General features: G+C 40.5%; 1 protein-coding gene and 1 long non-coding RNA gene across 4 annotated transcripts in view; one reads left to right on the top strand and one right to left on the bottom strand.

Annotated features, from left to right (window-relative positions):
- WDFY2 (WD repeat and FYVE domain containing 2) overlaps positions 1 to 19,705 on the top strand; it is a 66,883-nt gene that overhangs the window by 14,702 nt on the left and 32,476 nt on the right. The window contains exons 1-2 of one of the 3 annotated variants that reach the window (XM_040583786.1): positions 5,080 to 5,231; positions 19,140 to 19,207. In XM_040583786.1, the coding sequence (XP_040439720.1) occupies positions 19,201 to 19,207 (7 nt within the window). In that variant the 5' untranslated portion in view covers positions 5,080 to 5,231; positions 19,140 to 19,200. Of the gene's footprint in view, positions 1 to 5,079; positions 5,232 to 7,510; positions 7,605 to 19,139; positions 19,208 to 19,705 lie in introns of those variants that run through there. The other 2 variants (XM_040583785.1, XM_040583784.1) reach the window with 2 other exon arrangements.
- LOC121083406 overlaps positions 1 to 19,705 on the bottom strand; it is a 38,795-nt gene that overhangs the window by 8,564 nt on the left and 10,526 nt on the right. The window lies entirely within an intron of this gene.

The raw sequence follows: 19,705 nt of genomic DNA, 5'->3' as shown, positions 1-19,705 counted from the left end.
CATAGGAAACTTCAGGTACAAAAATTAATCTTCAAAGCACATTTGCAATAGAAATTAGAGATGTACAATTAGAGATGTTTGTTCTGTAACTATTGCGTAGATCTTTCTGCCTTGTCCAGTTTGCCTGCCACTGATAATGTAATAGAAGTTACACATGTCATTGGGGCAAAGGCTTGTGGAGAGAAAGTCTCTCTTCTGTAGTCTTACATAGCTTATTTTTGTACAAACTGTTCCCATTTGGGTATATGGATGAGGATTCACACTATTTATTTCAGTCTTCTCCCCCCACCCCCCCTTTTCCCTTCCTCTTTACTAGCTGATGTGCCTCCCGTTGGGAAGAAGTAGGAATTCACTTTCGCTTTAGTATATGAACAAACACTAAAATTATCATGGTTGGTTTCATCTTGCTCTAGTGTCTTTTCAAAGTTTTGCTGATGACCTCATTGTGAGCAGCATCAGAGGAGTGCTTCAGAACTGCAGCTGATACTTGCATTACTGGGGGAGTGCATCTACAGCTGCAGTGGTAGGCAGAAGGATGACGGGTGTCCCTTAGCTGTCACTGCCACAGGAATTGCGATGTGGCAATTGCGATACAAAAAAAGCAGTAGAGTCAGAAAATAACATGCTGGATGTAGCATCATTCTTTGGACACTCTTTGACATGGTGCTGCCCTGTGGCAGTTGCATTCTTCTGCTGCTCCTGAGCCTGGCCCAAGCTGCAAAGCTGGGTTTCGTGTCTTGGAGCCAGGCTTTCCAGTGGCAAGTAGTGTTGGGCTTTCCTCGTCTTTCATGGCACATTATTGTTCCCTCCTGGATTGTGAGGGAATTTAGATCTATTCGAGTTTGGGTTTCTTGTGTGGAGTATCTTGTTGTAGGAGCCTTTTTTTTTTGTTTATTCCCTTTACTATGGAAGCTTCTTGTTTAGTTTTTAATACCACTTTAACTGTTCTCAGGTTGGTTGGTCTGAAATTGTTCTCTGGTACAGTTCCAATACTGAGGAAATTGTGTCAGATTATTTTAGCTCAGCTTTTAGCCCAGATGTTTATAAGATTATTATTGCCTTTTTAAAGTCCAAGATCAGAGGATCAAGAAAGCAACAAAATTTCCTTAGAATTGTATGACCCTTGAATACCCAGAACATAAGGGTTTTACAGCAGTCTTTAGTATTTTTCTATAAAATCTGCTGCTTTTGCTGTACCACGAGATTGCATTTTCTTACTCTGGAAACCAACAGAAATTTTTCTTGGCCTCGATTGCATAAAAACTTGTGGAAAAAAACAATTTTAACCAGATACTAAGAAAGAAGCAGATTTGGAATCAAATAAAATTAAATTATGAATAGCTATCAATTATGCAGAAGTAACATTAAAAATAAACAGAACAAGATGTCTAACTTGGCTGTCCTTCCTCCTACGTAACTGAATTGATATTGTTTCTGGAAATCACAGATTGGAGTGACACTGGTGTTGCCAGTGTCACATTTGGCAATGTGTTATGGTTATGTATTATCTGAAAAAATTAGGCAATTGGGGGGAAATATGTCAACTGCTGAAGCTGAAAGTTGAAACGGACAGCTCATTTGTAGAGGGAGAGACTGGGAAGAATGTGTGATTATCATCCTGCCTTGCAGAGAACTTTAATTCTTGTTCAATTGGTGTGTATCCAGGCTTGATGCTCTGTAAAAACTTAACTGTTACATCTTTGGTAAGTTTGTATAGTGGTGAGTTGCTGTTGTAAGAACTTAGCAGGTGCAGGTGGCTTCTGAATCTCCTGGGGAGAAAATGGCCAGGCTAATGTCCACCCTACCAGGGGACTTAATTAAACAAACAGTTGATGCTATCTTCTTCCCACCAGACTCATGTTTCAGATGAGTTTCTGGGGAGGGTGGGGTCTGTCCCCACATGCTGAGGAGTTCATGTAGCTTGCCTTGTCCTCCTAGTTGAGTCCTTTTGCAGCTAAACTGTTACGGGGTAAAAACGGGTGTCATGAAACAAGAGTCTGGGATGCAGGCGCTTCCATACTCCACGACAGGATTGCAGGAGACTGTCAGGGACTGAGGCAGATACAGGATTTCGCACATCTTTTTGGCATTTTGTGTTGATTGGCTTGAATTGCCGTGTTTAATGAGAGTCCCATTTTTCAGCACCTGCCTTGTTAGTGGGAGCAGTACTTCCAGACCTCTGCGCTTACCTTAGATCTACTGGTGTTTGGTGTCACTGTCCTTAAGTTCTCCTGTGGAGCTGGGTCATGGTGCTGCTTTGTCTACCTGTCCAGGATTGATTTAGAAGCATCTCAAACACATAGCTTTTATTTTTGACTAATATTCATATTTTGTAAATATTTCCTGAACAGGACCAAGTTTGACTCTGTGTGTTTAGTCAAAAGGTAAGCTGCTTTGAACAGAAAAAATGTTTTATTCTTGAGACCCGGTAGTAACTTGACTCAAGTAGGGGAAGAAATGAGAGTAGGAATTTTGGATTATGTAGTTGGGAAAAGACCACTTGAAATTGAATTCAGATAGTCTGTGTTGGTCATGACTTCCTTTTTCAAACTATTGTTTTCCTCTATGCTTAGCTTGCAATGATAGATAATGAACATTTGTTTGTTTTTTGGCATTTAAGACAAACCAAAAAAAAATCTGGTGTCTCTTAAGAGAGAAAACTGATACAGCCTAGTGGATTTAGTGTCCTAAGTGGCAGAGCAAGAACTTTGTATCTGTGAGGTACTGAGACAAATGCAAATGCACTGTCTGGAGAAGCCTTAATGTGGGAAATACTTTCCGCGTTACATATTTGGAGGCTGCATGCAGGGAAATGCTTAGCTGTTGAGTGCAGCTGGAAGAGTTTGCATTACCGTGTCTGTCACCAGCAGGCTGCTTCATAAATGCAAAATGTGGAGCTGGACTTCTCCTTTCCTTCTGGTAACCTCATGCACAAAGCTGCTTTGATACGAGAGGAACTGGGGTGCAGGAAGGGTCTTGAGGTTTGAAAGGCTTGTCTTCAGCCTGTTGCCTCCGGTTGGATAGATCTGTTATTACCAAAACACAACGCTGTTTCAGTTTTCTTGTCTGGCTGTTACTGAACCAGATGCTTGCTGCCATCCTTACTGCAGGCTTGGTGTTGGTTGTACGTTATAACCTGTTCCCTGCTGCTTATTCTTCCCATTTGTGTTTTATCTCTCACAGCTCCTCTCAACTGACTCTCTCCTTTCCTCACCTTCCCGTTTATTAATTATTTCAGTGACCTCCTCTTATCAATTTGGAATTCAAAAAAGGCAGGCTGTCTCCTTCGTGCTTGAACTCAGAGCAGCTGCACATCCTTGCTAATGCTGAATGCAGTTAAATACCAATATCCAGCAGTCATCTGAGTTGAAAGTGAAATGGGGCAGCTTGGATTGGGAAAAACACTGGCACCAGAGATCTGGTTAAAAGCACCTTGTGTGTGGTGACGTGAAAGGTGTTTGGTGTGTTTAGCTGTTTTTGTCTGTCAGATGTTGCTTTCTGAAAACCTTAAGTAGCTGCTGTATCCTTCTGTGTTCCAGCAGCAGTCCATAGTAATTCCCAGTTTATTACTGGATATTTTTTTTTTAACCTGTTTAGGTATTATTTAAATGCATTCACTTGTTTTGAATAATAGAGAAATGGTGAATGTGTGATACCTCTCAGGCAATGGGGAGTGGGCTGGGATGCTACGTGCAGTAGAGAAATGGGAAGAGATGCTTTCCTTTGCAGTGAGGTGGATGGAATGGCAATATTTGCCTTTGCCTTATTGCTCCAAAGCCACAAGTGACTTGGTGAGGAAGGGGACAACAGCTGCTTGAGCGGGTATGTGGACTACCTCTGCAGTTGCTTGGGGGTGCACAAATGCTGAAGGCTTGCTGCTGTCAAGGAGAAGTGACCTTGGTAGTCTGGTACCTACTGGTTAATGGATGTCTCCACATACAAGAGGACTGGGATGCGGAGGGAATACCTTTACCTTTCTTACAGATACATACACATCTGAAGCTTATGTTCTTGATGGTATTTTTAAAAGGCCAAGTCTAGCAGGACTTGTAAATCACTGTCAGCTCTTGCTGGAGCCAAAACTCTGGGGAGAGAAATAGCATGGTTGAAATGTGCATAAAAATGAAGGGTGCCAGCAGAGCAGACAGTGTGGGATGACTGGGAGAACTGATGAGAGTACAGAAAAGTGTATTTAAGATTTTAAGTGCATGATTTGGAACTGTTGTCTTTGGTTCCTGTGTCTTAAGTAGGGGTTACTTGATCACTGGGAAAGCTAGGATGTAGATCCTGGGCATTCCGTGGCTTCTAATTAGCATGTAGCTGCCACACCATGAACTTTTGTTTCCTTCTACAGAAATACTTTCCTTTCAAAAACTGATTAAACAAAACCCTTCGGTCCTCTGGCAAAAAAAAAAAAAAAAAAAAATGCGAGTGGGAAAAGCAAAGATAAACCTTGATCTTTCAGACTTGTGTGAGTGAAGCAAAAATTTTAAAGGTACAGTGTCAGCAGGAAAAAGATGCATTTGTGAAATTATCTGATTGTTGCATTTCTAAGAACACCTGCTAGTTTGCATTTATTTCTACCGTGCAGTGCAGATGATAAAAATTTGTGTGTGTTTTCAAAGCAACCCATTTGTTCACTGCAGTATTCAAGGTTGTAACTGTGTCAGGTCTTCCTTGTGAATTTGCTGTTCCTGTTTATTATTTAGGGCAATCTGTCCAGCTGATCTGTTTTAGGGGCCAGATCCTGTTCACAGGATAGCACAGCTCTGTCTAATCTCTTCTCCATCCTCCCCTCCAACTGAAATAAAAATCTATTATAAAAATTGTTACCTGCCACTGGCCTCTGAGTAAATTATTAAAATACTGCCCTCCATGTGCACTGCCTTCCTCAGGATGCTCAGTACTTGGGACATGTTTGCTTAAGTAAACTGCTTAACTTGCTGCAGATTGTTAATGATTTACATTTCTTGGTAACTGCTCACAAATTGCACATATCCCTCCAAAGCTTACTCTGTGTGTTTGATAAGAAGACACAATTCACTTGTATTAGATAATCTGACATGTGGAAGAGACTTACTGGACTGCCAGGTCATGCCACCTGGATGTTTTCGGCATGTCTCAAGATACCAGAACAGGAGAGTGGGAGGAGGAACTGCTTGACACATGCATGGATTTTGAAACCAAAAAAGTGGAGTTTAGTTTGTGGGAAGCATATCTCATGGCTTGAGGTAACTGGATGTATCGTCTCAGCATATACTTTTTGCATAGTAGCTTAACTGTCTGCAAGGAAAGCTGTTCCTCCGCTCCCTGCCCTCTGTGTAAGAAGCAATCCTGTCTGACCTGTGAATAGCTGAGCCAGAATTACAAACCTGATTTAACTTTTCAGACAGTGCTGAGCCTGCAAGGCAGCAGGATTAAAGAGGACCCTTCCCTTATTTAGTACTTTTACCCCATCTTAACTCATCTCTTTCCCTGGCAGATGCTGTGAGCTGATTTTACGCTTTAACTAATAGCACAAGGATTTACTTGCCCAATGGGTGGTCTCTAGCTGTATTCTACCTTGTATTACCATTTAAAATCTGGTGTCCTCTGCCAAGGTCAGTGATAGATCTAGTCTGCTTCAATCTGCTGTCATCCTCTGCTTCCATTGGCCCTCAAACAGCCCAAAGTCATTATTTCAGACACCTTTGTTTGCACTGTCCATGCTTATGCTAATTAATAGTATCCTGTTGGAAAGCAACATCATAAAAGTACACAAAGTATGTGGAAGTACACCACATGAAGTGGTGTATAAGCTGTGTTCATGTGCATGCAACTCCTCTGCAGGTAACTTCAGGCCACTGTGAAAATTACTTGACTGAAAGCTTGGTGATATGTAGTTGTCTTGGTTCACACCAAGTTACCCTTTCCTAAAAAGAAATCATCCTCTTGTTATTAGCTTAGTCTCTCTACGTCTTTACTCTCCAGATCTTTACTGTTCTTTAAAGAGGATTGCCTGATTTATTTATAGTGCTAACAGGCATAGCACGATCCTGACCGTGATAGGGATGGGTGGTACAGCACCTGCAGCATACGCTGATGGTGTAGCATAGTGGGTAATGTGCTCTTCATACCTGCACATGTTCTGGGCTGCTGTTGTAGGCTGGCTCTGTGGTAAGTGTTATAAATACTTCACATCTGTTGTAATCTCCATACCTGTCAGCTGTCAGTGTTCTTTTATATGAATTCAAGAATCCTCACCTGTCTGAATTTGGGCAGGCTGGTGTGGGAGCTTACTGAAAGGAGGGTCCCTAGTAAGGAGCCTCGTCTTTATTCAGGATGGGGCAAGGTGATCAGCTTTTTCCAGTGATCGTGTACAACTGATCAGTAGTTAAATCAGCAATGACATTGAAAGTCCTTGCTTTGAAAGATCTCTGTCTCGAATCCCTGACTTTTGTGAATATAAATACTGACACCTTTATATATAAATACTGTGATCACCATGTCCAATAGCATGACCTAGTAAGAACTTAATATTTTTGAACTTCAGGATGTTGCCTTTTGTATTAGCTTGGAATAAGATTTAAATGTGAGAGGCTGCAAAGCAGAGGAGCAGATCTTTAGAGCTGATTTTATTTCACAACCTGAATTCTGTTTCTTTCAAAATAATACTGGTAATTCCCCTATGAATGACAGCAGTAAAGATCTGGAGAATGCAAGCTGAGACAGCATCTGGACAGGAATTGCAAAGGACTCTTCTTGTAAGCCTCTAGAGAAAAATAAGGCACCAAAGTAAGCTAGTAACAAGGTGCCAGCAGAGAGGTTTTAATAATGTTTGATGCTTTTGCCATGAACTGGAAGCTTTCCCTTATTGCAAAGTAGAAATTACCTATAAGGCAATGACTAGGTAAATGAACTGAAGCTGCTGCAAGCTTTATCTGTTTGATGGATGGGTAGCAGTTGTCTTTACAAAGCTGCATTGTAATATACTGCATGGTTTCACATATTTAAATGTTGTATTTTTCCATACCTGAGGAAAGAGTTGTCTTGTGTCCTCCTACACTTATATAATAGATGTAGCTTTCCTGTCCTATCTTCACAAGGAGAAAGTGTGATGTATACTGTCAAGGTTTTTCCCTGGCATGTGACTGCTGCCCATTGCTCTCTATCATTTTCTTTCCACCTCTCTTGCCAGGTAGACATGGTTCTGGGACTGCCCCTAGGAGCTGAGCCTGAATCCTCTGTTCCCTCCCCTACCAGTGCAGTCTGAGCCAGTTGTCTACCTCAAATTAGCAGATAAGCTGATTGGGTCTAGAGAGATGTGAACAACTCAGAACATAATAATAAATGGATAGCAGTGTATTGCAGAGAGACTCTAATATTGATAAATATACATTTTCCTGCCATCCATCGTTTGTAAGCTTCTAAATCATGCCAGTGTGAATAAAAATTGTGTACAACTGCTGCCAAATAAGCAAATGCTGCTAGGATACATACAGGGAGAAGAAGAGTGATAATGCTCTTATAATTCAGCAGGTTTGTCTGTGTCTGGATTGCTGCGTTTAGTACAGAAGACGCCAGTTCAACCAGGATATTGCCTCACTAGAGGGACTGAAAGTCAGGTAAGGAGAACAAGACACAAGAACAGCTTTCCCAAGAGATTGGAAAGATTGATTATCTTAAAGAGGAAGAAGGAAGAAATGCTAGGAGTATACATAGCAACTAATCAGTGGGAAAAGTACAGACAACAGAAAATTCTAATCTCGTACCACAAGACCAAGACTATGTTCATTGAAATTCACAGTTAGCTACCTTAAAGATGATAAAATAAAATCAGCACAGTATGAAGTTGAATGCTGAAGAATGGGAAAGCTGTAACAAGGTGATGTGAAGAGGCACTGTATGTTTGAGGTGGATTTTTTTTAATAATAAAATTTAAAGTTTAGGATATGATGTTCAGTCTTGCAATACAGGTTTGAAGACAGTTTCTATTCACTTGTGTTGATTTCCATCTCCTTAGGCAATTCCCCACAGGAATGCAGAGGTGACAAACTGTCTTGTAAGCCCTTGAAATGCCAGATCACCTCTAAATTACAGAGTCAGAGGTTTGGGCTTTGCTGGCACCTCACTAGGCACTCCTCAGTATGTGTGATAAGAAGAAATCTGAGAAACCCTGGCAAGGCCCTTCAGGGCTGCAGTCCTTTGCAGCTGAAGAACAAACCTTTCAGGATGGTGTTAGGTTTGCATTGCTTTGCCCTGCTTTCTCCATCCCATTTTGCGGGCACTAAAGCTGCCGGGCTTGCTGCTTTCCTTCCCAGAGACAGTACTGTGACACCCCAGCCAAAGTTGCCCTTCTGGGTCAGAGCAATAGAGCCCCTTGCCTCCTCTAGCAGAGCAGAACAGTTAGGAGTTGGGTTTGTGCAAGAACAGTGAAAATATTTGAGTCAGGCTGCCCTGAGAGGAAAACAACAATGAGCAGAAAAGCTGAGGGAACGTTTTATCACCCGTGAATCACTGTTCAAGTTCACTGGTAAACTGGAGTAACTGGAAATGGGACTTCTCTGCAGAAGGCGCTTGATGCCTCAAGGAGATCATTTCCAGAGGCATCTTGGTGTGGTGCAGAGCATGCTAATATATTCCAAGTAGATGTGTTTGCCATCTCTGGAAAAACAGTGTTCATCAGTATTTGAAAAACAAAAGCCTATCTGTTCTTAGAGTGGGTGTTCCAGTAAGCCTTCAGCATCTGCAGCTGCATGTGGCCAGCTGATTGTCGTATTTATTGGCTAAGGAACTTAACTATACCATACAGGTATGAGGGCTGGGGTTTGGCTTGAGTTTGGGTTTTTTGGTTTTGTGGGTTTTTTTCTCAAAGAATAAAACCAGACAGAGAAACAATTAATAAAGTGAAATCTCATATAGTGACACAAATAAATGTGCAATTTATTACATCTCAGCTTTATGGGAACTGTATGGATGTTAGGACATAACAGCTGTTTGCTTGGAAAGGCGTTCATTTGCATCAGGACATGATTGATGCTCTTCTCAAAATCCAAGAAACACAAGTTTTCCCATACATCTTTGTGTAGTATGAATTAAACGTTAAGTGCTTTCTGACTGAATGTGATAAAATGTACTGTCAGGGGAAAATAACACTTTTACAGGTTGTGTGTGCTCTTGTCTTTTCACAGCTAGGACCCTATTTGCCTTACAGTAGGATTCTCAAGTATCTGCAATAAATTGTTATACTCTAATACGTCAAATCGCCTCCAAGAAGCAGTGAAGTAGTTAATGATTTAATTTAGTCTTTTGTGATGGATAATGCAGATGACTTGCATCCAGAAATTAAAATGCTGAGAGAGAGCATCATCCTATGGATGTGGAAATGTAGGTTCCTTCCCCCACAGTAAAGGCATAATTTACTAGATACTGCACTGTATAGTTAACAAAGGAAAACATTTATATGAAAAATAGAGGCCTAAGGGTATTACTGTTTGAGACAGGATCTCTTGTCTTCCTCCACATTCCTTTATTGCTTGCAAACCTTTTCCTTCTGCATTCATTCCTCTGCCCAAGTGCTGTGCTGTGTTCTTACTGATGCTGTGGTATCATTTTGGAGCAGAATGAGAAAGGAGAGTAAAAGTGAGGAAGTTCTTTCTACTCCAGCATACTAAAACTTGTATTTGTTGTAAATTCCAGCTAAGTGCTTAATTTAGTGCTTGGGATCAAGTATCAATCTTTTCCTGTAAATTAACCTATATATCAATATAATTTCTTAGAAATGTCATGCTGGTGGTATGTGTGTTGAAAATGCGTATGTCCAGCATTCACTTCATTGATTCAAAAGCATAAGCTTACTGTTTTTCTGTTGAGTAATCATTTTTATGCAGTGAAGTATGTGTAACTTAACAGTGACCACTAATTTAATTGATAGCTCATAGCAGCTTGGGGAAAAAGAAAAAGAAGTGTTCTGCTGGACAGATGTTCCTGCTGGGCAGCTGGAAGTGGGCTGGTGAGAGCTGGTGCTTTCTCGTTCTTTGCCTTTGCTACACGGACAATTTAGAAGGGAGCAGGAAGGTTGCTTTCTTGCAAATCATGTATCTGCTAGGTATTTTTAGAGTGGTTCAACTGAGTCACTTATTGCATAGCAGGCCTGTGCTTTAATCTAATGAGGATCTTTCTAATAACTTCCATTCCCCGAAACGTTTGAATGTGGGAAGGAGGTGAAAGTAATTGGATTGCAATAATTAAATCATCCAATGTGATTACCTTCAAAAGGTTGAGTGTTTATGCTTCCTGAATGCAAATGGGAATCGATCAGTACAAGAAGCACTGAAACAGCATCTGTTCTGGAAGGGAAGTCGTTTTGTAGGGTGCAGATGGGGGAAGGGCTGTGGGTAAGAGGGAGAGATAAAGATCTTTTTGTTACCCCAAAGCTCTGTAAGGAAGATCGATGCACAGATTTTAATGAGGAAGTTAGTTTGGAAACTTTGCTTGAAAAAAATTCTGGTGTGATATAACACTCGTTGTTTAATAATTTCTAAAGCTGTAGGCTGGTGCTCACTGAGAACTCCAGCTCTGCGTTTGCCTCCATTTGTAGATATTAGCTTCCTGACAGCATTTATGTTGGAATTTGGTGTAGTCGCTGCACTACTTCATATGACGCATGGTGCTTTTGTGGAGCTGCTGAAGACCTGAGGCAGCTCGGCTCTCTGAACCTTGTACTAGTAGCCTCAAGGTAACAATATTTTTCTGTGGCTGTGACTTCTCGTTCAGGTTTTTTTGGATCTTTCTTTACTTGCCTGAAGTTTCTGCAGTGGAAACTGGTCAGAAACTGATTTTGTTTCAGTGCGTCAACAGGAGAGCGTACACTGCTTCCAGGCATATGTGCTTGGGTAACTGGAAAAATCACTGAACTGCATTGCTCATTGTCCAGAAAACTGAAAAATGGGTGGAAACTGTTTCACAGCTGAGTAGTAAAACTGTCGTGTTGCTATCAATGTTTTTTGAGTCATAAAAATCAGTTTCTCCCAAGATTGTCTCCTGTGAATCTTTGTTTTCTAGTCACTTCCCCTGAAATACCCCAAAAGCCTCCTATGTAAACCAAAACTGTTAAATGAAGTGGTGTCTCTTTCTCTTAGGTCTAAGTGCTATTGATGGTTATAACAGTTTTTCAATGACAAACCCATGCAATTCTATAGCTGCATATAACCTACTAAACTTTGACATTTTCCTTGTTATGCAATATGCATTTGCATTTAGTTTACAATGGGATGAGTTAAATTTGGAAATATAAAGCATGGTTTGAGTTAGGATGTTGTCTAAGCTTTGTGTGAAAAAATTCCTGCCTTTCAGTCTGCCTGCCTGCTTGGCATACTGTTTTGTGCAATGTTTTTTATGAAGATAGGTGGCAAGTTTACTGTACTTCAAGTCTTCAGTTTCTTCCTCATGGACCTTTGCACTAGCTTCATTCCAAGACTTTTCCACCACCTTCCTCCTAAGCAGAAAGGAACTAGTAAAGTGCTCTGTGAGAACATTAACCTCTGAGCTTGGTTTGCACAGCACTTCAGTAGCTCATTCCCTCTTTCTCTGGAGATGTTGGGTCAAAATATAAGATTATTCATGATCAAAATATATAATATATATACTTTAATTTTTGTAGGATCCAGGGTCTTGCTGGGGTCCATGGCAAGTGACTATAGTAGTGACCCTTGAGAGTGGATGGGGCAAGAGACATTCACAGGGGAGGATTATTAAAGAGAGCAAATAAGACTTTAGATTTCATAAGGAAGAACATTAAAGATAGCAGAAGTCAGATTCATTGCCACCAGCTGATGGTCAAAAAAGTCCATGTGTGAACCCCCTTGTGCATTTCTCCCCTACTCTCCTCTTTACACCAGACTGCAGAGTTGCTCCTGAGGTCCTTGTTCAGCATCAGGTGCGTGCCTGCATTGTAAATTCTGCATCTGGCATCACTGCTGTGTGGCAGAAGTAGAAATGATGTCCTGGACTTCTGTCAGACATGGGTTGATAAAAGTGCTGTGTAGATCATTATCATGGAGATTGCTGTAGTGGTGAACCTCACCTAAAACATTCTCTGCTAGCCTGGACATGTATAAAATCAAAGCAGTGGTGGTTTATATCACTTGGATTGACAAGTGCATATAAATGCCACTAGGGTGGGACTGACAGTGCACTTGAGCGTTCAAGGACTCATCAGACTCCTTTCCCCTACACGGTTGGTGCCTGAGGTACTGCTGCCAGATCCAGCTGCCTCCACATAGATTTCGGTGCACTCCCTGTGCTGTACATGTCTAGGGCTGCGTGCAGCCGTTACTTGGTTCATCTCCCTTGCAGTGATCATGTTTCCCTGGTGCTTCTGAGCTTTGTGCATGAAGGTTGCCGGACTGACAGCAATGGTAGCAGTGTTTCGGGTACAGCAGTAGAATGTCAAAGGTGTTGGCTGTTGGGAGGTTGCCCAGCTTCCTCTTGAAGTCAGACCTTACTGCTTCTATGGCTTTGTCACAGGGCTTGAGGCACACAGAATGAAGTGCAATTATTGATTAAAAGGCTTTTATTTTATAGGAAGCCCAATGCTTGAGTTGCAGACCGAAGTTACAATGAATATACTGTGTCATCTACAAATGTAACCAATGCTAGGAGAGAATCTCTGTAAAACAGCTCTGAAGAAAAGCCTGTTCTTCAAAACCACTTAATCTGTTCCCCACGCATTATCCCCCTTTCCTGAACCAGCGGCTTTTGCGCTTCATTTCAGAAATAGAACCTGCCCTTTTGTAATATAAAAGACCCTAGACGAGATCTACATCGATATATAGCTGTACACTGTCTCATAGTCTTGGAAAGACTCCAGTGAGTGAGCCTTTGAATAGTTTGGTTTAAAAAGTACATTCATTCATCAAAACCAGTGAAAATGAGGTAGAACCTGGCATGTGCCCCAAAATCGTAGGGTTTATGCAGAACCCTCTTGTCAGAATTTGTGACGAATCTTGTGGGAACTAGTGTGGGTGAGCCTGGGAGACACAATCATGCACTTCCCTGGGTCTTTGGGGTTGGGTTTGGGGGGAGGTGGTGTAGAAGTGTCGGGGGTTTGGGTTGGGTTAGTTTTTGGTTTGTTTTGTTTTTCAGGAGGATATAGGATGAGAACCTGTTAGATGAAGTCTTCTTGGTGCCTGAGCTTTTGCCACTTTGCAATTCAATTTCTTTTTGTTTTCCCTGAAACACAGTCTGGCTCAGAAATCACTTTTGGTTTTTACTTTTGCTTTCATATATTTTCTTTCCAAATTTATCAAAGAAATGAAACTCCTCGACGCTGATTCCAGTACACTGGCAGTGGTTCAGGAGCTGACACTAAACATGAAAGATCTTTTATTCTTTCAGAAAATCCCAGTAACAGCTCATGTCATTAATTGGTGGGAGCTGGAATCTCTTCACATCTCTTGCCCACAGAAGTCCCTGGAGAAGTTGGAGGGTTTATAGTACTGTAATATCTTTAATGCAGCTGTTAAATAGTTTTCCTTATCCTACTTCTAATGACAATGTCTCTCTGTTAGAGACAGTGGAACCCTCAGTGCTGTACTTGGACTTAAAATACTGCTATTGTCATGTTTATTAATGACAGAAAATAAAGCTTTTGCTGTTTTCAATGCAGATATTTAGTTTCCAGAGATACATGGCTTTTGAACACTTCTAAGTTGTCTTTTATTTGGTATTTAGGAAGCCGTGGAGTTTTTAAATTTTTTGTTTCGACACTAAAGACGACTTCAGTATATTCATGGTGAGAATATGTGCTAATTCTCCATTAGGTATGCTTGAAACCTCACAAGTTGCACTGACCCTGGATGTAGTAGTATCCTAATCTCTCTTCCTTTTTTCTGTCAATTAAATAGCTAGATGAGCATTTTAAAGACTTTTCCAGAATAGTTTAGTTTCTTCCTTTTGGGATTTGCAAACTGTTCTGTAACTGTGTTAAATCAGTTCTGTGGTTAGAACAGCTGACAGTACATGGTTAAATGGTTAAAAAGAAAAACATCCCCTAATGTCATTTGCATTGATAACCTGTCTCCCTTTTGCAAGGAGCATTAATGTGCACAGGGCAGGTGTTGATGTCTGGATGAGCCTTATATGACTTTAGAAAGTGACAGATGGAAATTTATTTATTGGATGCTCACTACAAATAGGAAAAAAATAACTTTGCACCTTGTACTGGGTTTGGTGCTTACCCCTCATGGTCCCTCAGCAAGGCAGGAATTCAAAAACCCCCACAATTTATGGTCCAAGGTATAAAAAATAATTACAAGTATGTTAAAATTCCATTTAACAATCTTCTGAAGCTCAAGAATACTGACAAAATATTGTAGTCAACTGTATGTGTTGAGGGTTACCTCTGCTCTGTTACACAGCTTGCATGATATGTATGCCTGGGGCATGAAGGCGATAGTGCGTTACACAAGTGCATCTCGGCAAAGAGAAATGTTAAAAAAGGCAGGAGTGAGGAAGGAAAACATTCACAAACAGGAGAGGAGGGATCTGTTATGGGAAACTGATACAGCTGATTTCTTCACTCAAACTGTACAACCAGAACTGATGGTTTTATGGATATTCTGGAGAAGTGGAGTGGAATAGGGATAACTTGTTTCTCAGGGTAACGATGGTGTTGGATCTCCCTACAACAGAGTTCATGGTATTGCAACATACAAGCATCTTGGGACAGTGCTTAGATATGTCTAATATGCCTGTCCTGTATGCAACACCAGTATTTACCTTTTACCTTAATTTCATGCAAGGCACCAAGGAGAAAAGTCAAGAGCCCTTGCCTATGAGTCAGTCACAGAGACTCAAGTCCACAACTCCAAGTGATGCTGAGTTTTCCTGCAGTGAGGTGGCTACTCAGGCCAGACTAGGGATTTGAGTAGAGAAGCTTGCATCCAGCCCAGCAGCGTGGTGCAGACTTTCATGGAGCACACTGCAACCTAAATGCATAAGCTATGATTTGTATGAGCAAAACGGCTTTATCAGAAAGAAAATACCATGGCATGTACCACTGATTGAATAAGTTTCTATAGAGGACGAAGTGCAGAGCTGCCATCCTGGGGTGGACGTGCTACCATTTACAGCTCTGTGAGCAGTAATGCTCAGATCCTGCATACATGCACAGCATAGCAGTACGTTTGAGACCTGCTGGGACAACCAGAGCTGTCATATACTCTTGAGCATAACAGAGAGAACCAATTTTTATTTTAAAATATGGGGTTTATATGAATATATTTTATTATATATGAAGATACAGCCTGCCTGTTGTATGGCAGAACTATTTCTCTATAGCCTGTCTCATTTAAAAATAAATCATCTCTGTTATGAAAAGACTAGAAGAGTATCCATTGATTTGACAGATTCTAAAAATCTTTCCAAGGCGATTCACTGGTAACGAAATGAAGGGACAACTCATTTCCATGGTGATGCCAACTGAATCACTCTAGAGCAGTTGAAGAATGGATCCTGCCCTGGGTGGGTGCTGTGTTTAAGTCCAGTAACCATGCAACCAGCAAATACTCATTGTGCTATATATCCTTAAAAAGCTTATTTTCATTCATGCTTGGTTTTTTTCTTTGCATTCTTTAAAAGCTTCAGAAGCTCTGGGTTTCACGTCTAGTGGGTAGTATTGTGTTAAGAAGTATACAAGAATGTGCAGAACTGCAGCTGGAAAAAAAGACACTTTTCCAAGAACGTTTGGCTTCTCCCAGGTTCAGTTGGTGCAGTTTGTTGTTTAGCCCGAACCTACTATGAGAAAAAGTTAACCAGAAAAGTTTAATGAACTGAGGTCAGTTTTTCTTCTTTCAATAAAATGCCTTATCTAATCCAGTGATCTTAAAAGAAGAAAATCACAAGGCATCATTTTCTGACACAAGGAAGAATTTTTACTCTTTTACATCAGCTTATACATAGATACTGGAATTCCATTATAATGCTTAATGTAACTGGTAAATGCTTCTTTTAAAGATATGCATAATAATTGTCCTTAATTTTAAAATAAATTGTCTACAAGATCTTTTGTTTTGCTTTATTTAAAATGATTTACTGGGGAGATAAGTGTTTTTGTAATGAGTTACATGAACTGACTTGCTGGTTATGTTCCCTTTTGCACATCTTAAGAGTTAGATAACATCTTTTCATAGTCTTTTTATTCTTGGAATGCTTTGTTTCTCATTTTGCATGAATTAGTCATTGAACGGGAATATATTTGACTATGTAAAGAAATGAGCATACTATGTATGTACAGAAGGGGCCTATGCTAGTAGAAGTAGTTTCATTCTTAACTAGGAACTTCTACCAGTTTTTTGGTGGATTTTGGTTTTGTGTGTGTGGTTGTTTGGTTGGTTTTTTTTTATAAGCTTAAGCAGAAAATATTTTTTGCTTCAATATCATTCATCTAACAGTCTTAACATTGACTTAATTATCAATTCATTAGTAAGCTCACAGTGGTTACAGTGAAAAAAAACAGCAACAGAAACAACCCAAAGCATCCAAATTATTGCCATTTTTGCAAATAAATTGATTATTATTTCTTCCAGCTTTAGAAAGATCTTTTTTTGTATATAGTCCTTTTTTTTAACAAGCTGAACTATCTGTAAGATGTTGTGCTGGATGTATTATTTAGCAGAGCCTTAAAGTGGAGAAAAGAGACAATCTTGTCGAAGCCTGGGAGTTTTGAAACCAGTAACGCTGAATGTATAGATTGGGGTGGTCAAGAAAGAAGAGTCTCTCACAGGATATTGGTCTATTTCCTCAGAGCTGTTCCATATTATTTCAGCTCCCTGTGATTAATCCCATTATTTTTTTGTGCACATTCATTCATTCCCACGATAGCTTCACTTGTTAAGGATAAACAGTTGCCTGTTTGGGAAACAGAGTGGCTGATCTGCTTCCAGAATTACAGTGACAACCTTCTTAGCAAAGGTGGACCCAAAACCTTTGGACCCTGTTCCAAACCTGGCATACAGCCCCGTGGCTGTGGACATCTTCCCAGACTTGTGATGTGGTCCACACACAGAGTGCTGCTCTGACAATAGTTATTGTTAGCTGTAATGAGAAATGACAGAAAGGTTTTGCCTTCTTGCTGTGAAAAATACAGTAGTGTTATTACCAGCTGATGAATTATCCCTGATAAATTATCAGTGATTTTGCTTCAGATCTGCGAAAGAGCTGCTGATGTTGCAAAAAGGCCTTTAGACTTAGGAGGTAATTAATACTGAATTTCGTCACTTGAATAATTTGTGGGAGCTTTCTAACTGTGGGACTTGTTGACCTAGTGAAATGTTAGTTCTCAGAGCAACTTGCTGTGTCAAATTATACACATGAGACATTGCTAAAATGCAGGTTGTGTAGTGCCCAGATATGCAGGTCTCCAAACTATTTGTTGAAAAATGAGTTCAGATGAAGGACAGGATGAGTAGAAACCTGATTTTAGATACATGCAATCCAGGAACACATAGCGGTGCAGCCCTTAGCTTGAAGTTTGAGGACAGATTTGAGTTGCTTTATTGTATTGCATGGCATCTCTGTTCAGACTCTATTTGTGTATGTAGTATCTTGATCAATTTATATTCCATTTTATTATCAATTTGTCCTAAACTTTTACTGGCTGAAATCGGCTTTTCCCTGACAATGAGGTAATGGAAAGGAATGTCCATGTAGTCTTCTCATCAAGCTATATTTCCACATGTTTCATGAACTGGAATGAGACATTCTTGATTGTTGTTTTTTTTTTCCCTTAATATTCTCATGTACAAAATATAGATTTGCTACAGGAAAATAAGGGTTATGTTTAACAATAGTTTTTTTGGATCCCTCTTGTATCTACTATTGCATACTAACATGGGTGGAAAAGACTAAATCAGGTGGGTGATGGGTTAAAACCTGTTGTGCTACACTAATACAATGCTATTTTGGATAACTAAATTTTCTAGAGAAGGTTAATGCAATTGGTGCAAATCAGTAAAGCATGAGATATGCTATTATATGGAGAGTTTACTAGTTAAAACTGGGGGTGGTAAGGATTTGAGGAACAATAAGGCAGGTAAAAATTGGCTGTAAGTGAGATGATAGTGGGCTATGCAGGAACAAGCAGGAGATTACTGGTTGCCCGCTGCTTTAACTGATGACACTTATTAGGGATGCCTTAATGAAATTGCCCAAAGAACTAAAGGGGGAGCTTCAGTTAGAAAGAGGCTTCAGAGATTGGATCAAAACAAGCGAATGGCAATGAGGACTGAAATAATAAATATTTAATGACCCAGATGGTACATCAGTCTCGGAGCCTCTGCTCAGGAAACATGCAACCAAGCGTCTCAAGTGTGTGAAGAGCATGGACTGAGTGACAGGATGCTGCCAGTATGATGTGGTTGTGAGGAGCACTGTGTGATTCTACATGCCTTCTATTTGAGGATGAGGAACTCTAAACGGATGGGCAGAAGAGGACTGAAAGGCTGTCTGTTGCCTTGATCATGCCCTTCAGAGAAGGATAAGAATTTGACTTCTTCAGCCTGCTGCTCAATGGGCACTGAGCCCACTATGAAAGCACTGAGGAGTGGGAAGGTCCTGAAGCTGAAGAGCTCATTGTTGGCACAAATTGACGTAATCTTAGTAAACAGAAGCTGAACATCTCAGAACTTCATTCCTTTGCTTAGAGCTTTTCCTGAAGCAGAACAATGAAAACAACATGCAGCAGATAGACCAAGGCCTGCCCTGACAGCAGGGGAACTGGGTGGGCTGGTACAGGAGTGCTTTCCTGGGTTACTTAGTGTCCCAAATCCTCGTGTGGGGTGTTGAATGAACAGTCATGTTCCAGTCCTTGGGAAAGCAAAGAACAAAAAGCCATAGCAGTTTCCAAATACTGTTGTGATGTGTTCAGCCAAGGTGTTGAGTACTGCATGGAACCAAGGAATGGGATACCCTCATCGCCTTACAGAGGTTAATCTGAGGTTGATATATAAGGTTGCTGTATGAGTTTGCATCTCTATTTTCCCTCTCAGCAAAATAATTTAATTTTGAAGGTCTTGTGCATTCATCGTCACCGCTTTGTTTTCGTTCATGGCTACTTTTTCATTCTTTCTCACGTGTGTGTTGTATTTTGTCTTTTGTAGAACAGTTCGTGTCTGGCTGAAGAGAGACAGTGGTCAGTACTGGCCCAGCATATACCATGCAATGCCATGTAAGTATAAGGAGATGTTTGCTATCTGCTCTGCATTTGTTGTATGGCTTTTTCTGGTTTTGATGCAAATGGTCATAAACATGAAGCTTCAAGCTTACCATTCCATATTAAATATTCTTGAACAATCCTCTTGGTCTGTGCAAAGCTTTACCAAGTTGCATGCTAATGCTTCTGAGAGCCATCAGGGATTACGGCAGCAAAAGGATGCAGATATGCTAGTAAGGGATGAGCATTTAATGCAAACATAGATTAAGAAACGTGGGAGCTCAAAATGTAGTCTTGCATTCTGCCACTAATGGAGTCCATAAAGCTTTGTAAGTCTCCAGTATAAATCACTCTGCCCTTCTTACTGCATGTGCTCCGTCCATTAGAGTGCAATGGTAAATGTTTTTATTTGGTGAGAACCTAATATCCTGCGGCAGCTAATATGATAGAAAGGACGCTAAACGGGGAAGGCAGCTCCTCCAGTGAAAAAGCAGAATCATTTTACCTGTGCTA

This window comes from Falco naumanni, chromosome 2, assembly GCF_017639655.2.
Source record: "Falco naumanni isolate bFalNau1 chromosome 2, bFalNau1.pat, whole genome shotgun sequence".
In the NCBI taxonomy this organism is placed as follows: domain Eukaryota; kingdom Metazoa; phylum Chordata; class Aves; order Falconiformes; family Falconidae; genus Falco; species Falco naumanni.
This window is presented reverse-complemented; position numbering and strand designations above follow the sequence as displayed.